This window comes from Ictalurus furcatus, chromosome 16, assembly GCF_023375685.1.
Source record: "Ictalurus furcatus strain D&B chromosome 16, Billie_1.0, whole genome shotgun sequence".
Lineage (NCBI taxonomy): Eukaryota > Metazoa > Chordata > Actinopteri > Siluriformes > Ictaluridae > Ictalurus > Ictalurus furcatus.
The window spans coordinates 5,814,444-5,830,557 of NC_071270.1; the positions used below are offsets into that span (position 1 = coordinate 5,814,444).

Here is a 16,114-nt window from a genome sequence, read left to right on the forward strand (position 1 = left end):
TTAAAATCTTAATTATAAGATTATAGTTAATCTTATAATTCCGTGTCCGGAAACGAATCCTGTTGTCTCTGAGACAACTCGTTGTTCCCGAGTCATAGTAAAGATTCGTTCAAAATGAACGAATCATTCATGAACGACACATCACTATCGCGCATGCCCACTAACTGCGGCAGTTTCCACTGAAGAAATCGGGACGAGAAACAGGGACGGCGATGGGACAGCAACTATTATTATTATCATCGTTAAATTTAGCCGCTATAACTAACAGTGTGACCGCTGCGACCGAAAAGATGACATTACAACTCGTGTGAGTGCTTCGTCCTACTTGTTCGGGTGTTCAGGCGTAGAGAAAACGGGAAAGTGTCGGGTTTTGTATTAGATAGGAAGCAGAGCAGGGCGGTGGGAAGCGACAGTCATGGAAGGTTTTGGATCGGCGCTGGAGAAAAACGTGGCGGATTTAACCGTGATGGACGTGTACGACATAGCGGCTGTGGTGGGCCAGGAGTTTGAGCGGATTATAGATCAGTACGGCTGTGAAGCGTTGGCGCGACTCATGCCCAAAGTTGTGCGGGTTTTGGAGATCCTGGAGGTGCTGGTGAGCCGCAACAGCATCAGTCCGGAGACCGAGGAGCTGCGGCTGGAGCTGGATAAACTCCGCCTGGAGAGACTGGACCGCCTGGAAAAGGAAAAGAAACACAAAAAGGTAAAAAGTGTTATTTTTGAGTATTATTATCGAGGAATGCGAGAAACATCTTTCTTTAAGACTTAAACAACAGGTACGACTTTCTTGTCGCCTTTTCTTGTCGTCCTGGTAACGATATTAAAGACCAGAACAAAGCTAAAACAGATGGAACTTCCTGTTTATGACCGGAAATGGAAATGTTCTGTCTGTGTCGGATTTCTGAAACCGCATCCTAATCGATATATACAGTGCCTGAGAGCATACAGAGAGTAGAGAATACCAAACTGTACCTTTCCTCGTCACTGCTGTGGTAAACATAAGCGGACACACTTTATGCCTTAAATATGTACCTTTTTTTCCACAGAGAAAATCTCCTGCTTTCACCCAGATAGACAAACACTCTTAGGGGGTTTTCCCACTTGAGTCCTCTAAAGAAGGGAACTCAGACCCCTTGAAGTGGACCAAGAGGTGAACCAAGTGAAGAAGGACCCAGTTCTCTTTACGTTCACACTTTCCCTGTCCCTGAAAGAGGACTCGGATCCTTTTTTAGTCCACTTAAGCAGTAATGGGGATCTCAGACCTCTCTGTGTTCATACTGTTGCTTTTTGGGTATTAGTGCTCATGGTTGTTTATTTATTTATCCATTGTAATTTCTAGATGTATAAAATGTATGGTGTTTTTGTGCTCATCTTAAGTGTTGGCTTTGTAAAAAAAACAAAAAACCTGCATTATGTTAAATATTCTGCCCTGTGGGTTAAGGAGACATGCAAATGACAAAAATGTCATTAAGCCAACTTTAACTTTAAATAATGGCATAACGGTTGTGAGCACCTAAATAGGTAAAGCAAGTTTGCAATGAACGTACCATTATCATCCTCGCTGATGTCAACACATCCTCCCTCTACGACATCCATTGGGTGGGGCTTGCAGGGACTTGTACCAAGAATTTTGTCTAACAAATCGAGGCCACTTGACATCGGCTGACGGTCCACTAGATCGCGGTTTATCTCATGTGGCCATGTATTTCTGGCGTAATTTTTTCACTTTGACCCGGTTAAATGAGCCCGGAGCGAGTTGTGTTCACGATGCAGGTTTTTAGCGAACCGTACTCGGACCGCCTCCCAAGATGGTCTCTGTTCGATCCGCTTTAAAAGGATCTGAGATTGTTTGGAGTGTTCACACATGGGCCAAAATTCTAGAGACCCGTGCTCAGACCCCTGAAAAGGACCAAGTGTGAAAAACGGCTGCTTAATAGTACCTTTCCTGTATAACCTTTATGTAATAATGTTAATGTAAGTGTAATTATGGTCCAGGTTTATACAGCTGTGCTCATAAATTTACACACCCCTTGCAGAATCTGCAAAATGTTAATCCTTTTTTTTTTTTTTTTTTTTTTAAATAAGAGGGATCATAAAATTGCTTTTTGTTTTTTATTTAATTCTGCCCAGAATGAGCTATTTCACATAACAGATGTTTACATATAGTCCACAAGACACAGTAATAAATGAATTTACACAAATGAAACAGTTCAAAAGTTTACACATGCTTGATTCTTAAAGTGCCCCATTATGCCTTTTCAGATATTATCTTTCATGTAGTGTGTTATATAAGTGCACGACAATGAAAACAGTGCTATATCATGTTGAGATCCATCTTTTCACATTGAGGACAATTGAGGGACTCGTACACAACTATTACAAAAGGTGCAGTACATTCACTGATGCTCAAGAAGACAACACGATACATTATGGGCTAGTGGGAGGGGGTGTAAACTTCTGAACAGGATGATCACTGTAAATTGTTTAACAATCTTATTTTTCATTTAGTAAGCCCTTCAGAAGCTACATAAGATATTTACATGTTTCCCATTAGACAAAATAATAACAATTTATACCGATCATTCTGTTCAAAAGTTTACACCCCCCTGGCCCTTAATGTATCCTGTTGCCTTCTTGCCCACCCCCCTCCCTTCTTCTCGCAGCCATCCACGCCCATTTAAGCTGCATTTTTCAAAAAGATTGTGAGGTAGACTTGAGCTGAAGGGTGGGGTGGTTGTTTAATGACCCTTTAAATGGATCTTTGGTTCACTCACGGAAAAAAATTGTAGTGAAATGTATCTATCTTTTGTACCTTTTGTATTTTCCACATGGATATATGGTGTACCTTTTAAAATGACTTAGGCACATAATTTGACAATGATTTGTTTTTCAGGTAAAGCTGTAAAGGTACATGACATGCACCTTTCTACACTTTCGGAAAAACAGTAACTAAAATGTACCTTTTCTTTGTCGCTGGGGTACACACCATGTATACCTTTTACTATACTCTAAAATGTAATTAAGGTACAAATATGTGCCTTTTAATCTTTTTTTTTTTTTTTACATTTCCAAGTGAAAAATATAAGTACACCCAGCAACAAGGAAGGATACATTTTAATACCCTTTTCCCTAAATGTTCTCTCTCTGGATGATTTAAAAAGTTTCTTTAAAAATGAAAGAACCCTCAAGGAACATTAAAGAGTGTAATTCTAAGAAGTAGGTTTATATTTGGATTACATGAATGGAGATGATGCCTATAGGGAGATGTTTTACATGACCGTCATAACACTTTGTGTGTATTTTAATGGTTTGTCTGTTTTAAAGGCACCTTACAGTACTATGATTTTGCTCAGGAGCTGGAGCTGGTCGAGGATGTGTGGCGAGGGGAAGCCCAAGACTTGTTGTCGCAGATTGCCCAGCTGCAACAGGAAAATAAGACCCTCCTCAACAACCTGTCACTCAAGGACTGCCCAATGACCGAGGAGGATGTTCAGAGACAGGAAGGTAATTTACATGAGCTTCCTAAAGCAACTCGCTCCAAACTCTGCAGCTGCGTCTGCGTTTTGAATAGAGCGACTCTACTGCACAGCGCTCTGCATTTCAATGGAGGGAGGGCCACCGAAGGAAGGAAGTTTATGAACACACGGATCCTGAATTGCCTGATCTAGGTTTAATTCCTCATCTATGCTTTGCACACACTCCTGCAAGCATGCAAACCTTTTTTTTAAACAAATACACGAGACCACCCATGGTAAATACTCATAGCTCCAGACACACTCGTTCTCTCTCAGCTATTTAGAGATGGACAAAAGACATTCAGACGGGCCTCACAAAGGAGTCCTTCTGTGTGTAACTGAAGGGAAGCCAGGATGCGTAACTGCAATAGCAGGCCAGCTTGCGGAGACACAGAGATTCCTCAGTGTTCATTACAGTCCACACGTGCCTCGTTTCAGCGCTCCGTCGACCTGCCTCATTCAACTGATTCAGTCTGATTGTCTTTTCATTTTTAATATTAATAATGCTATTAATGTAATATTATACTGCCACAGGTAGAACATACAGTACATGAAAGCATGGATGGTGAAAATTGTGTTTTGCTATTTTTTGGCCATATATGATGCACATATAAAAATAAATATACCATTTTACTTTTATTACTCAGAAAATTATTTTTTAAATTTTTTTATTTCAACTCCACCAACATAGTTAGGCCGAATCCAAAATAGCTGCCTAAACGTGATATATGTTGCCTACGAGGGATATACAATAATGGCATTCTATAACTTGCACAACGCCAGAGACAACACCGTGTAAGATCCCGCCGCAGAAAAGGCGTGTCTCTAATAATGCCTGCTGGAAATTAGCTATTTAGAGTCTAATTAAATACTTGAAACATATTATGACAATGGTATTCAGACAGTGAAATTTATTCTGATGGGCCTATTAGAAGGAAGACTTTATTTATCACATACGGTAGACTGTATGTTACAGTACCGTGCAAAATTATTTACTTCACATATCCCAGCCTGTTAGGAAGTTGGGGTCAGAGCGTAGGGTCAGCCTTGATGCGGCGTCCCTGGAGCAGATATGGTTAAGGACCTTGCTCAAGTGTCCAACAGTGGCAGCTTGGTGGTGCTGGGGCTTGAACCCCCGAGCCTCTGATCAGTAACCCAGAGCCTTAATCACTGAGCTACCACTGGCACATTTATTATCTACATATCTATATAGTACTGTATGTCTGTTCTAATGGCATGAAGCATTGTTTTTATCACAGAAAGCGAGTCAGTGACTTGTCCACTACATGCAGGGAGAGTTATGTTTTGACCAAGTGAGTTATTTTTGTGTCGAATCTATTTTAAATGCACCAGCAGGGGAGCTTGAAGAGGAACTACATGACTTTGAGTGTCGAGTCTCTGTGAGAGTGCAGCATATTCCCAGTTTACTGGAAAATATCCAGGAAAGATCACAACAGACCAAATATGTGTTGATGAAATAAGAATATAATGAGCATGTTGACTTTGACTATCGTTGCTAAAAGTGACTGCCATTTATTTCATCTTCAGTATTCAATAGAAAATCCTGGACTTATGTGGACGCATGCAAAAATATTGAAATGTATTTACATTTGGCTGACAAGTTTACCCAGAGTGAGGAAGAATCCAGTTCAAGCCTTCTCAGAGTGAACAGTGTATCAGTGCTAGTCCTGGGATTTGAACTCCCAAACATCAGGTCACTGGTACTAAACTAACCTGTAACTAATACGCCTTTCTCTCCGGGTTGCCAGGTATGTCAGAAAGGGAGAGGCAAGTGATGAAAAAGCTAAAGGAGGTGGTGGATAAACAGAGGGATGAGATTCGCGCCAAGGATCGAGAACTGACGCTGAAGAATGAAGACATTGAAGCAGTAAGTGACCACTTTTCCATTTTGGTTGACATGAGTGCACTGTGAGTGAATCACATACTACATGCCCTTGTGACTCATTTCTAGTGACGGTCAGTCATGATATTGAATGGGAAGGCTAAAAAAGTCTGCATTGCTATTATGAAATCATTATGGTTGAGCTTGATAGCACAGGGTCTCATGTCAGGCATAAACCATTTCATGATTCCTATTTTTGTTTAAGTCAAGTGACTTTTATTAGTCGATTTACTTCTAGTTTCTTCTCCAAAGGCATTCTGGAAAAATCAATGATTGACAGAGTGATCCACATTCAAGATTATTACACCTTCTATTATATTTAAAATGCACTTTTGATCACTGCCGATTATGGAAGTGTCAGCAAAGCGGATTTAAATAAATGAGCACCAAGGCGTGTTACACCAAGCCTAACCACTCAATATAACTATGTCAGGGATAGGCTGTGTTTCTCTACAGTCTGTGCTAGAAAGAAATCAGCCCAAACTTCTATATCAAACCATTCTTTGTATTTGAACTTTTCCCCTCCTGCCTTTTACCTGTGTCTTCCAGCTGCAGCAGCAGCAGAACCGGCTGATGAAGATTAACCACGACCTGAGGCATAAGATCACAGTGGTGGAGGCGCAGGGCAAGGCTCTGATCGAGCAGAAGGTGGAGCTTGAGGCGTTCGCCCAGGCCAGGCAGCAGGAGCTGACTAGCCTGAGACAAGAGGTGGCACGACTCAGAGAGCGTCTTCAGGGAGAGAAGAAAAGCCCTGAAACCGAGGAGCGGCCTGCTCCGCCATCACCTGCTCAGGTATATAAAAAAAGAGCCTCCTTTACTGACTATTATTCACTATTTCCAGATACAAAGCCAGCATCCTGGCACGTCTGCTATGGTGACCTTGTGTAAAAAAAAGAAATTGTATGGAGTTAGGAAAGTTTTCAGTCATACAGGTGTTTTTGGGTAGCATTAGGCCCAAGTGATTGGATTTATTATGATCTTAAACACATTTAATGTTAGTGATTTTTCTTTTCTTTCAAAAACGCATTACATTACATTTATTACATTTTTACCTGCAGTTCAGCCATGTGGAATAAGTCATGAACGATCACAATTGAAACACCAAGCATCAAAAACAGTTCCCACTGGCGCCCCGCCGGGACTTAATTTACTCCTAAATGTGATAGATGATAGATAAATGACATTTATTTGGTCTTACTGAGCCTCATGTATGCACAAAGCGTCATAAATAAATAAGTTTCTGCCACACTTATTTATTTCTTATTATTAATAATTATTTACATCTTTTATGCATTGTATTTCTTTATCTATAGAGGAAATGAAATAAATGACATTTTCTTCCTAAATTGGACAAATGAAAATGACAATTTACTTATCACATAACACCGGAAATAAAATAAATACAATCAATAAAGGCGAACTTATACTACCTATAATAATTTATTAATAATTATTTGTAACCTCTGCTTATATATAATTAAATTAAACTATTTTTAGGAAAAAGTTTATTTATCATTAAAAACTTAATTGTTTTTAATACAATCCTATCATTTTAATTGTAAACTATGATAAATTAGTCGTTATAAATCCTTATATAGCATTGTGTAAGTATTTTGTAGTGTTACAACCTAGAACTGAAATGGATATGTCATAAATCTAAATTATATTTTGAGATTGCATAAGTACCCCTCCCCTCCCCCCTTTGTTGGTAACTAAGTTCACATTTCCCCAAATGTGATGTCGTCGCGTATCAGGACTGTTCACATGTACGTGACTGCAGTGAATCAGACAGTATCATGTGTCATGGACGAGATGGGGCTGAGCTGCTAGATAAATATAGACATGGTTTGGCCAGCGAGCTAGAAAAACTTGACCCAGGGGCATTTAAAGGCACAGTCCAGTCAAACAGTATATGGGCTAACAGTGAATGAGATCTGTTGCTTTCCAGCGTGATGTCATACTGAATGACCAGCACCAGCTTCTATTCAGTGTAAGCTGTGTTAGTATTGTTTGATAGAACTATGCTTTTAATTAAGAAGGAATAATACTCTGTTATGGTATTGGCAGCATAGTTTTGAGGTCAATACAGGTCATTATGTTTTATAAAAGCACTGATAATACCCATAATACTCTCAGAACAGGAGAATAGTAATTCAGGATATAAACATTATACTATAATCACTCAGCCCTACTTTAAAGTCACAACTCAACACAACTGTCTCATTAATGCCCTTGTCTTGGGTCAGAATTTACTCTCCAAGCCCGTGCTATCACGCGATCCTCCGCTGTCCCTGGCTCCACATAACCACCAAGTGCTAACAGATGAGGATGAAGCGGGTGTGGAAGATGAGGATGATGTGGAGGATGAGGAGGAAGAGGCTGTGTTATTATGGGTAACCCTTTAGTGTACCAGGGCTGCACGGTTTGAGACTAACTTGCTTCGTTCCTGCAGTGAACGCCCGTGGTGCCACTGTTGTTATTTCTAGAGCATTAGCTAATCTGTTCTGTGAAGAAGGTGTGTGTAGGAGTCAGCTGCAGTGTTTTGGGTGTGGTTAACATAAACCAACAGTTGTGTTGGTTCATTCGTGTTGTAAGTCTTGTTGGAGAGCTTTTACATCATCAGCATGCTTGTGTGTTTGTAACTACTGGAACAACAAAAACCCCTGAAAATGCATGTTGTTTTCTAGTTTTAAAGAAATTCAGTTTCAATGTAGAATCCAGTCCGAGCATACAGATGTGCAGTGGAGTTGCTCAAAGGGACCTGCTCACTGGCTTTCCTGGGATTTAAACGCTCAACCTTTGCATTGCAAGCCGAGTAGGAATTATAAGACAGGTGCACCAGTGGTGTTTTGAGAAAACAAGACTCATACTATATGCAGTAAGTGTGTGGCATGCACATTAATTATATCATATCCATGCAGTCACATGAAGCATTATGAATCATGATGGATGTAAGTAAAGCATTAGGTGTAATCGGACTAATGTGTGCATTTTTGGTGGAACAACAGTTCACTTGCAGACACTGTGTGGTGCTGCTTGCTGACCTTTACTTCATTCCTTTCATTCGACAGGAGGCGTTGTGTGAGGAGGAAGTGGCTTTCGATCCGAAAGATCCAAACCGACCACGCTTCACTCTGCAAGAGCTGCGAGATGTCCTGCATGAGAGAAATGAGTTGAAGGCCAAAGTGTTCATGCTGCAAGAGGAAATTGCATATTACAAAAGGTCAGCCATTTTAGCTTATGGTTGTTATATTTAATATTCACAAACATCATAAAGTTTCATCATAAAGGTGACTGGAGTTTAAAGATAAGTTCTTCTGATCACTTCGGGTTTGGCCATAGTGTATTACATACAGTGGTGCTTGAAAGTTTGTGAACCCTTTAGAATTTTCTATATGTCTGCATAAATATGACCTAAAACTTCAACAGATTTTCACAGAATTCCAAAAAGTAGACAAAGAGAACCAAATTACACAAATAAGACAAAAATATTATACTTGGTAATTTATCTATTGAGGAAAATGATCCAATATTACATATCTGTGACTGACAAAGGTATGTGAACCTTTAGGATTAGCAGCTAATTTGACATTAGAGTCAGGTGTTTTCAATCAATGGGATGATGATCAGGTGTGAGTGAGTGCCCTGTTCTATTTAAAAAACAGGGATTTATGAAAGTCTGATCTTCACAACACACGTTTGTGGTGTATCATGGCAGGAACAAAGGAGATTTCTGAGGACCTCAGAAAGAGTTGTCGATGCTCATCAGGCTGGAAAAGGTTACAAAACCACCTCTAAAGAGTTTGGACTTCACCCATCAGACAGATTCTGTACAAATGGAGGAAATTCGACCAACAAAGATCACTCCACGAGCAAGATGGGAAATAATTCTCAATGCGAGAGAATTAGCCTCTCTCACATTTTCTAATGTTCATGTGTCCACCATCATGAGATCATTGAACAACAATTTTGGTTTAAATGAGAAGGGCTATATTTGGAGAAAGGAAAACAATGCATTCCAGCAATTTATCCCATCTGTGAAACGTGGTGGTAGTATCATGGTTTGGACCGGTTTTGCTGCTTCTGGGACAGGACGGCTTGCCATCATTGATGGAACGATGAAGTATACCATCAAAATCTAATAGAAAATATTGGGACATCTGTCCATGACCTGAATCTCAAGAGAAAGTGGGTCATGCAGCAAGACAATGACCCTAAGCACAGAAGTCGTTCTAGCAAAGAATGTTTAAAGAAGAATAAAGTTAATGTTTTGGAATGGTCAAATCAGAGTCCTCAGCTTAATCCAATAAAAATGTTGTGGAAGGACTTGAAGCAAGCAGTTCATGTGAGGAAACCCACCGACAAGTCATATTTGTGCAGAAGTATAGAAAATTCTAAAGGGTTCACACACTTTCAAGAACCAGTGTATGTAAAAATAATTAATAAAAATGTACTGAATAATGTCAAAATAGCACTCCACCTGTATTCTAACTTATTGTGATGTACGGTTGGTTTTAACATGCTATTAAATAGATGAGGGATAAAACAAAACAAAAAAATAACATGCTGTTATAGGAAAATAATCGGTGTGGCGTGGTGTGATGCATTACCGTCCCGAAGTTCTAATAACAGCATGTCCTAAAGTGTTTTAATAGGAGTTTGAATATTTATAATTATTACAATATGTCACAATTTTTATCCGTTTACAGTTACATTAACAAGTTAGTTCCTGTTCACTTGCGCTATAAACAGAAGTTCCCACTCCAGCCCATTTTTCTCTCTCTTGTAGTAAACTGAAGACAAGTCAGAAAAACCTAGTTACAGCTTCACCTCTGACTGTCCTTCCAAAAATGCTAAATAAATATCTCCTCATAGAAAACATCACCATATCAGTGATTGCCCACGTGCACACAATGAATGTCCTTCATTCTATTACTGTAGAAATGATACCGTATTAGCTGAACAAGAGCTTTAACGTAAACCTGTGATTTGCATTACAGCCAGGAATACTGTCAGAGCTCTGACCAGTCAGAATCGAGAATTCAACAGCACCGTGGTAGAAGATGCTGATTCATTCAGATGTCAATAGGGAGCTATTTTTGATTCATCGATAAACTTGTGTTCTCTCTTTCCTCCAGTGAAGAGCAGGAAGATGATGCACACCCGCCCACTCCGGACCCTTCGCCCACGCTCCAGCCCCGCTCCCGAACCGGCGCCCAGCCAGAGTCCGGCATAAAGCGCTTGTGCGTACCGCAAAGTTCCTCCTACTTCTTCTTTGGCTTGCTTCTCACAACACGCACTCAGATATTTGCAGGGAACCATGCCCAGAACAGCTCATATTTCCCCTTTGTAAATCACATATTGCTACTTCCAAGCACATGCAGTCAATATTGTAGACCAACAGTTAATAAACATCTGATACTGATGTCGAGATTGAATTCCACTGGATGGGCTGTTTCAGCATTTCATGTTTTTGCACCCTTGTGGCATGACCATTATTAATCCCGGTGTTAGTGGGGCATTCTGGCTAATATTGTACAAGTAGGTCCATCATCTTGTGCACGACTTCCCCAAACAGAGTAGGTATTTCGGAAGATGTCCAGTGTAAGCAGGAGCGATTTTGTGGTTTTTGTTCCCTCTTTTGCTCAACTCTCCGTGTCTGTGCCTTTCTGCAACAGGATCTTCACAGCCATTATGCCGATGGTGGCGGCTGGCTTGATTGCAGATGACCCCACTTTACAGCCAATCAGACGACTTGTTTCTCTTGTACGGCCCGTTTTCATTGTTGACCTTTGTGTTCTGTTTTTAACACCTTACTGTAGCCCTGCATGTATTTTATTTTTTAGTTTTTTGGCACTGCATGCCCTTCCCTCCTGACCTCTCATTGGAGATGGTCGTAACACCAAGAATATTCTGATTGGCTGATTGTGGGGTTGTGCTGTTTGGAGTTTGTTAGCAGGAAGGTGGTTCGAATCAGCCAGTCAGAATAAAAACAGCATTTCCTCTTCCCCTGGTCCAGCTCTCACATGCTAACACTTGTGACTTAACCATGACCCACTGCCTCACTAAGGATTTTAAAACTCTAACAATGATTAGCTCAGCACTTTTCTGTGCATTTCCTGGTGTGACTCACTATCAGATGGATGGCTGAAACGTCTGTATGAGATGCTTACTTGATTGGGTGGGGGATCACAGGGTGATTCCATGATTGGGGATGCCACATTTAGCCAACTTTCAATCTACAATATCATGCATTTCCATTCAAAAATGTACTTGTATGACAACTTCCAAATTTTTTTACAAGGTTTGTTTTCTGATAAAAGCTGCATTTTGCGCTTACATTAGTAACACTTTTTCAGAATAGAATTAGCAAATGCACAAAATATGGTTTACTGGCATCCGTGGCATGATGACACTAAGAACTTTCTAATGAGTTACTTATTTTTATTTAATTACTTTCAACCTATAATCTTGGTCACAGGGTTGTACTTTCCAGATGATCTCATCAGTCAGTGTCACTCAAAGTAAAATACTTTGGATCTCCGGGAGGGGGACGAGGCAAAGGCGGGAATCGAACCCCCAACTAGTGGTTAGCACATTTTCCTCGCTCCTCCGGGTTTCCTGCAGGTACTCTGGTTTCCTCCCCTATCCCAGGGAAGGCCTTTTTACACAAGGGGACTCATGACTCATGGAAAAGGATGTTTCAAGCATGAGAATGTTAAACAGATTCAAACAGTAATGAGGAAATAAGATTTTCATGTTTTTAGTTAGTTACGTTTTTCAGTATTTATCTGAAACCTATGGTAAAGGACACGTCACCTTTCACCTGCGTTTAAAATATATTTTACCTTTACATACATATTTGTGAAAGGAATATGAGTGGGACACAAATGGCACCCCAATTGTGGACTCATCCCCCAGTACATGGTGACAGAGCTGCATCTGAAATGCAAAAATGCTAATACTATGCAAATTAAGGATGTGTATTCCTCAGACCAAACCAAATTTGGACCAGAGCCATTATTTTAAATGTGGGTTGTTATTATTATTAATTTATTTTTACAAGGTTTTTAAAAAATATTTGGTACACTCTGTGACCAAAAGTTTGTGGACACCTGATTATTGAACACCCATTCCAAAATCATGGAGTTGGTCCCCCTTTGCTGTTAATAATAACCTCCTCTCTTCTGGGAATGCTTTCCACTCATTCAGATACAAGAGTTTGTGTGAGAAGGCCTGGTGCACAGTCAGCATTCCAGTTCATCTCAAAATTCATAGCAATTCATTCGGTTCCGTTGAGGTCAGAGCTCTGCAGGCTACTCGAGTTCTTCTGGTCCAACCTTAGCAAAATCAGGTCTTCATAGAGCTCACTTTGTGTACAGGGAACAGGTTTGGGCCTCTTGGTTCCAGTGAAGGGAAATTTTAATTCTACAGTGTACAAAGACATTCTATACAATTGTGTGCTTCCAACTTTGTGGCACCGGTTTGGTGAAGGGTCCACATATGGGTGTGATGGTGAGGTGTCCACATGCTTATAACCATATATGAGTATGCCACAATTTTGTCTTAAATTACATTAGAAGAATCTTTGTCTTGACAATATCTGCAGCTTGGGAATAGACTAGAATTGACATTTAAAAACCAAAAAACAAAAACTAATGTATTTTATGGCATGAACAAAAGATTTTGGAGGTGAACCTAGAACACAGTTCTCTGGGTAGAAGTGGTTCAGTGGTTAATGCTTTTGGGCTACTGATCAGAAAGTTGAGTTCAAATCCCAGCGCCACCAAGCTTGTAGAGAATTGGCTCAGATAATAATAATAATAATGATATGTCTGCCTTAAATCGTTATCAGATATCTGCCGACACTTAAGAGCTTGAATATCAGGACTGTATACTGAATTGCATCCTGTAGATTTATTTACAGGCTTAAATTTAAATAAAACTACTTTTGAAAATGAACTGTAAGTCATGAGCTCTGATAAAGCTAACTGTAATGTCTCGTCTCTCCCTTTCAGGTTTAGCTTCTTCTCCCGGGACAAGAGGCGCAGCTCGCAGAGGGGCATGGCGCAGTTTGACGACAGCTATAGCCCGTGGTCCCGCAAAGACGACGTCTATACAGAGCAAGCCCAGGAAGCTTTACAGCACATGTAACCCACTGAACACCGACAAAGCACAAAGACCCTCTAATCCCTAACTCTCTGCAATGTCACAAGCAATACATACAGTTGCGGTCGGAAGTTTACATACACTCATCGTGAACGTGAATGTCATGGCGATATTGGGCTTTCAATAATTTCTTGGAACTTTGCTTTTTCTGGGGCAGAATGATTGTATAAACAAACATACATCTTTGTTTTCTGTAATCAACCCAGGACCAAAATTATACATACAGGGTCAAAAATATACATATAAACACTTTCAATGGTTTCAATGGTGCTGAAAGTTCCAAAATGTCCTTTAATTTGCCAAGACCAAGGCCTCTTAATTTCCTGTTAGTGATCATGATTGACTACAGATGGCAGCTTCTCTGTGCCAACATAAAAAGGGCTTGTTTGACAACATTCATTGGATTGATCAACACACAGTACTATGGGAAAATCCAAGGAGCACAGTGCAGATCTGAAAAAGAGGATGGTGGATTATCTCTTGGAACCATTTCTAAACAATTGCAGATTCCAAGATCATCAATTCAAGTTATTGGGAAGTGTAGCCACTTTGCCAAGGTCAGGAAGAAGAAGACCCAAACGGTCACCCTCAGCTGAGAGGAAATTGGTTTGGATGGTCAGGAAAAACCCAGGAACCACCTAGGCACAGATCTGCCATGAACTGGAAGCTTCTGGAACTGTCTACTGTTACTGTCTACAGTCAAGCAAGTTTTACATCGCCATGGACTGAAAGGCTGCCGTCCAAGAAACAAGCCCCTGCTCCAAAATCGACACCTTCAAGCACGTGTAATGTTTGCGGCTGACCACATGAACAAAGAAAAAGCCTTCTGGAGGAAAGCTTTATGGTCAGATGAGACAAGCATTGAGTTGTTTGGCCACAATGACCAGAGGTATGTTTAGAGGCATAAAGAACACTGTACCAACTGTTAAGCATGGTGGTGGTAGCAGCATTATGCTCTGGGGCTGTTTTGCTGCCAGTGGAACTGCTGCATTGCACAAAATGGATGGAATAATGAAGGAGGACTACCACAGAATTATTCAGCATAATCTCAAACCATCAGCCAGATGGTTGAAACTTGGACACAATTGGGTGTTCCAACCGGAAAATGACCCCAAACACACATCAAAGCTGGTTGTGGAATGCATAAAGCAGGCTAACATTAAGCTTTTCGATTGGCCTTCCCAAACTCCTGATCTCAACCCTATCGAAAATTTGTGAACTGTGCTTAAAAGTCGGGTCAGGGCCAGGAAACCAACAAAGGTCATTGAACTTTACCAATTCTACCAAGAAGAGTGGTCAACTACCCAACCAGAATTCTGCCAGAAGTTGGTGGATGGCTACCAAAAGTGTCTGCTCGAGGTGAAACTTGCTAAGGGACATTCAACTAAATATTAGGCATGCTGTATATATCGTTTTAACCTTGTGTTGACTACAGAAAACCCCAAACAAATTTAAACCTGTGAACCAAATTCTTGTTTTTTTTATTAAAGATTTATGTTGTACAATCATTCTGCCCCAGAAAAAGAACAGTTCAAAGTTTCAAGATTATTGAAAGCCCAAAATTGCCATGACATTCATGTTTATGATGAGTGTATGTAAACTTCCGAACGCAACTGTACACTCCACTGTTACAGTCACATTTCCCAGCAAGCGGTCATTAGTGGATAAAGGCAGAAGGGAAATGGAACAGTTTAAACATAGATCTGGCTATACATCACAAAACTTCCGATGCTGACGTCTCTAAAAGTTGTGAGCTTAATTTTATTTTGTTTTACGTGTGTGTTAGGTTACCAGATTCCCAAGATACTATACGCAAAGTGTGTTTGGAATTTATGATCATGTTTGCAGTCATGAGAAGAGCAATGGAAGGCCATGTTGATGTGCCTTGAGCAGTGTTTCGATTAGGGCACTTTTTCATGTTCGTAGATTCAAATTGAATATTGAAATGAGGCAGTGCCTAATGAAAGCTAATCCGGTTTTAAGGCAGTAAAGAATGCCCATAATGGGATGGTGCGTTGCCAATAAAAGGTGGCATTTTTCCAGGTTTAAACCTAAATTTTGCACAGTGATAAGGGGAGGGGGGACATGGAACATATAATAGATAAGTGTGTTATTTTAACTAATTTCTGCTATAGAAATGATATACAGAAGAGAGTATGGGAATTCCGAACTCTCACAAGTGTCACATCAGCAAATGTCCATCACCAGCTGTTCTGCATTCTTATGACATGTGTGGTGCTTATACCAGCAGTCCTAGCGTTGTTTAGTCAAAGCATGAAAACGCCAACGCAGTTCCAGCAACATACTGACAAAAGCTTCTTTGTGAGCATGAAATCCTTGCCAGTGATTGTACTCATTATTTTAGAATATATATATATATATATATATATGTATATATATATATGTATATATATATATATATATATATATATATATATATATATATATATATATATATATATATATATATATATATATATATACGCGCATCCTGTGTGGTTGTAAAAGATTTCAGGAATTTCGTAAT

The 16,114-nt window shown here is 40.0% G+C and overlaps 1 protein-coding gene across 4 annotated transcripts; it reads left to right on the plus strand.

The window, feature by feature from the left end:
• The first annotated feature begins 143 nt into the window (after positions 1-143).
• Positions 144-15,980, plus strand: rilpl1 (Rab interacting lysosomal protein-like 1). Of its 4 annotated transcripts, XM_053644497.1 has the most exons (9): positions 144-703; positions 3,354-3,504; positions 5,285-5,403; positions 5,968-6,210; positions 7,665-7,811; positions 8,490-8,641; positions 10,557-10,661; positions 11,097-11,184; positions 13,437-13,525. In XM_053644497.1, the coding sequence occupies exons 1-9, from the start codon at positions 416-418 to the stop codon at positions 13,440-13,442; spliced, it is 1,299 nt and encodes a 432-aa protein (XP_053500472.1). In that variant the 5' UTR covers positions 144-415; the 3' UTR covers positions 13,443-13,525. The 4 variants fall into 4 exon arrangements, with proteins under 4 accessions (XP_053500472.1, XP_053500471.1, XP_053500474.1 ...); XM_053644496.1 differs by lacking the exon at positions 11,097-11,184 and having other exon boundaries at positions 146-703; positions 13,437-15,980; XM_053644499.1 differs by lacking the exon at positions 7,665-7,811 and having other exon boundaries at positions 149-703.
• Positions 15,981-16,114: the final 134 nt, after the last annotated feature.